This window comes from Convolutriloba macropyga, chromosome 5, assembly GCF_964194025.1.
Source record: "Convolutriloba macropyga chromosome 5, txConMacr16.3, whole genome shotgun sequence".
Lineage (NCBI taxonomy): Eukaryota > Metazoa > Xenacoelomorpha > Acoela > Convolutidae > Convolutriloba > Convolutriloba macropyga.
The window spans coordinates 30,079,892-30,082,391 of NC_134472.1; the positions used below are offsets into that span (position 1 = coordinate 30,079,892).

At 36.0% G+C, this 2,500-nt stretch overlaps 1 protein-coding gene across 1 annotated transcript in view; it reads right to left on the bottom strand.

The window, feature by feature from the left end:
• The window catches only part of LOC142339937 (dynein axonemal intermediate chain 1-like), a 53,798-nt gene that overhangs the window by 44,778 nt on the left and 6,520 nt on the right, over positions 1-2,500 (bottom strand). The window contains exons 3-5 of the mRNA XM_075390305.1: positions 1,230-1,328; positions 853-999; positions 286-437 (exon numbers count right to left, since the gene is read on the bottom strand). Coding sequence (XP_075246420.1) covers positions 286-437; positions 853-999; positions 1,230-1,328 — 398 coding nt within the window. The remainder of the gene's footprint in view (positions 1-285; positions 438-852; positions 1,000-1,229; positions 1,329-2,500) is intronic.

Consider the following 2,500-nt stretch of genomic DNA (forward strand, 5'->3'; position numbering starts at 1 on the left):
TTGCATTTAGACTTGCACGTCTTGGCCAAGACATGGATTATGAGTCGCCAAGTCTTGGCCAAGCATGGCAAGTCTTAAATGTGTTATTATCATAGCTCTGAATCAGTACTGATACCTAGACTTGGAATGAATTAGACTTACCCAGTACTGATATTGACTTGGCGTTAAGTGCGGGGGTCATTACTAAATAAAATCCTTTAGATATGAAGTTTTTTCCTATTACATCTTAATTTTTAAAAATAACTATTTTAATCATAAAATCAAGGGTATGGTCACTTTAAAAACCTGGTAAATCCAGAGTGGACAGAAGCTGCCCTCCTGTCTGTGTTTGTCAGCCAAGTCATTCCAATACTTGAAGTCTTGAGCCACATCACCGAAGTTGTTCTGGTTCAGAGTGCGACCCATCTGTTTCACAACAACCTCGCTCACACGCACACCTGCAGTTGAATGCCTTTTGTGAAAATTTCACTTATTTTTACCGCAAATGAACAGGCAGTTTTATAATGTAATATTAAGTTTTTTGCCAATTAGGCAAAAAATTACCAAAGTGAAAAATATTCGATAAATGCATTATTAGACAAATGTAAACGTATTTGAGACTTTTGGTAGTTAAAGTCTATTCTCAGGAATGATATAAAGTACATATTAGCAAAATTTTTTGATTTTCGATAGAAAAACAATTAGATTTTTGGGTCAAAATAGCATCATGAAATCATCGTATCACAAATTACCACTTGCACACTATTTTAAAAATGCAAAATCCAAATTATTCTTCAGGCTAGTAACTATTTGTAGAAAGTTATTTTTTTTAAAAAAATCATTTTTTTCCCTTGCTTATTTGTGTATGCTAACCTCTCTTTTGAGCAGTCATCGAACTAGTAATCGCATCACCTTCAACTTCACCGTCTTTGTTTCCACCTCCACCCTCGCCACCCTCTCCGCCTTCATTTGCCATTCCACCTACTCCACCTTCTGTTTGGTCTGGCTTCCCTTCTCCGTCTATTTCAAAACAGCTATGATAAATTGGAGCAATTTTGAAGGCCAAATGTTAAAATCTTGCATCCAATACTGCGAGTTTTTTTGCCAGCGTTAAAACTTATTTCATTTATGAGCCTCTCCACAGGATTTAGAGATAGATAGTTGTAATCAATTCTACCGAGCACCACCTTGTGGATATTTTTTTGGGGGGGGGGGGGGGCATAGATTTGATATATTTTGGTTTTTGTAACCAGCAGCTCCTGTTTCTCCTGCGGCCTGCAGGTTGCCAGATGACATCTGTTTCAGCCCCCCTGACTCTTCGTCCTCCGCTTTTGCACGGCCGGCTGTGCCTTAAACAAACACGAGAAATACACTGAAAGTTAATTTACGACATAATATATTACCACATAATGGGCATTTTCAAATTATTGTGTGGTTTTTCCAAAGTCGCATATCTGCAGGGAAGAAATAAATGAAATAATCAAAATTAGAGCGAATGAGAGGGGAGGAATAAACAAAGAAAACGAGCAAAAAAGAACAAAACCCAGTGGGTGTGTGTGTGTGCATGTATGTATGTATGTATGTATGTATGTATGTATGTATGTATGTATGTATGTATGTATGTATGTATGTATGTATGTATGTATGTATGTATGTATGTATGTATGTATGTATGTATGTATGTATGTATGTATGTATGTATGTATGTATGTATGTATGTATGTATGTATGTATGTATGTATGTATGTATGTATGTATGTATGTATGTATGTATGTATGTATGTATGTATGTATGTATGTATGTATGTATGTATGTATGTATGTATGTATGTATGTATGTATGTATGTATGTATGTATGTATGTATGTATGTATGTATGTATGTATGTATGTATGTATGTATGTATGTATGTATGTATGTATGTATGTATGTATGTATGTATGTATGTATGTATGTATGTATGTATGTATGTATGTATGTATGTATGTATGTATGTATGTATGTATGTATGTATGTATGTATGTATGTATGTATGTATGTATGTATGTATGTATGTATGTATGTATGTATGTATGTATGTATGTATGTATGTTTATGTATGTATGTATGTATGTATGTATGTATGTATGTATGTATGTATGTATGTATGTATGTATGTATGTATGTATGTATATGTATGTGTGTGTGTGTGTGTGTGTGTGTGTGTGTGTGTGTGTGTGTGTGTGTGTGTGTGTGTGCGTGTGTCGTGTGTGCGTGTGTTCGTGTGTGTGTGTGTATGTGTTTGTGTGTGTACGTGAGGTGTGTGTGTGTGTGTATGTGTTTGTGTGTGTACGTGAGTGTGTGTGTGTGTGTGTGTGTGTGTGTGTGCGTGTGTGTGTGTGTGTGTGTGTGCGTGTGTGTGTGTGTGGATGTGTGTGAGTGCGTGTGTGTGAGTGTTTGTGTATGTACGCGCGTGTGTCTATGCATGTGTGTATGTATGTATGTATGTATGTATGCGTGTATGTGTTTGTTTGTGTGTGCG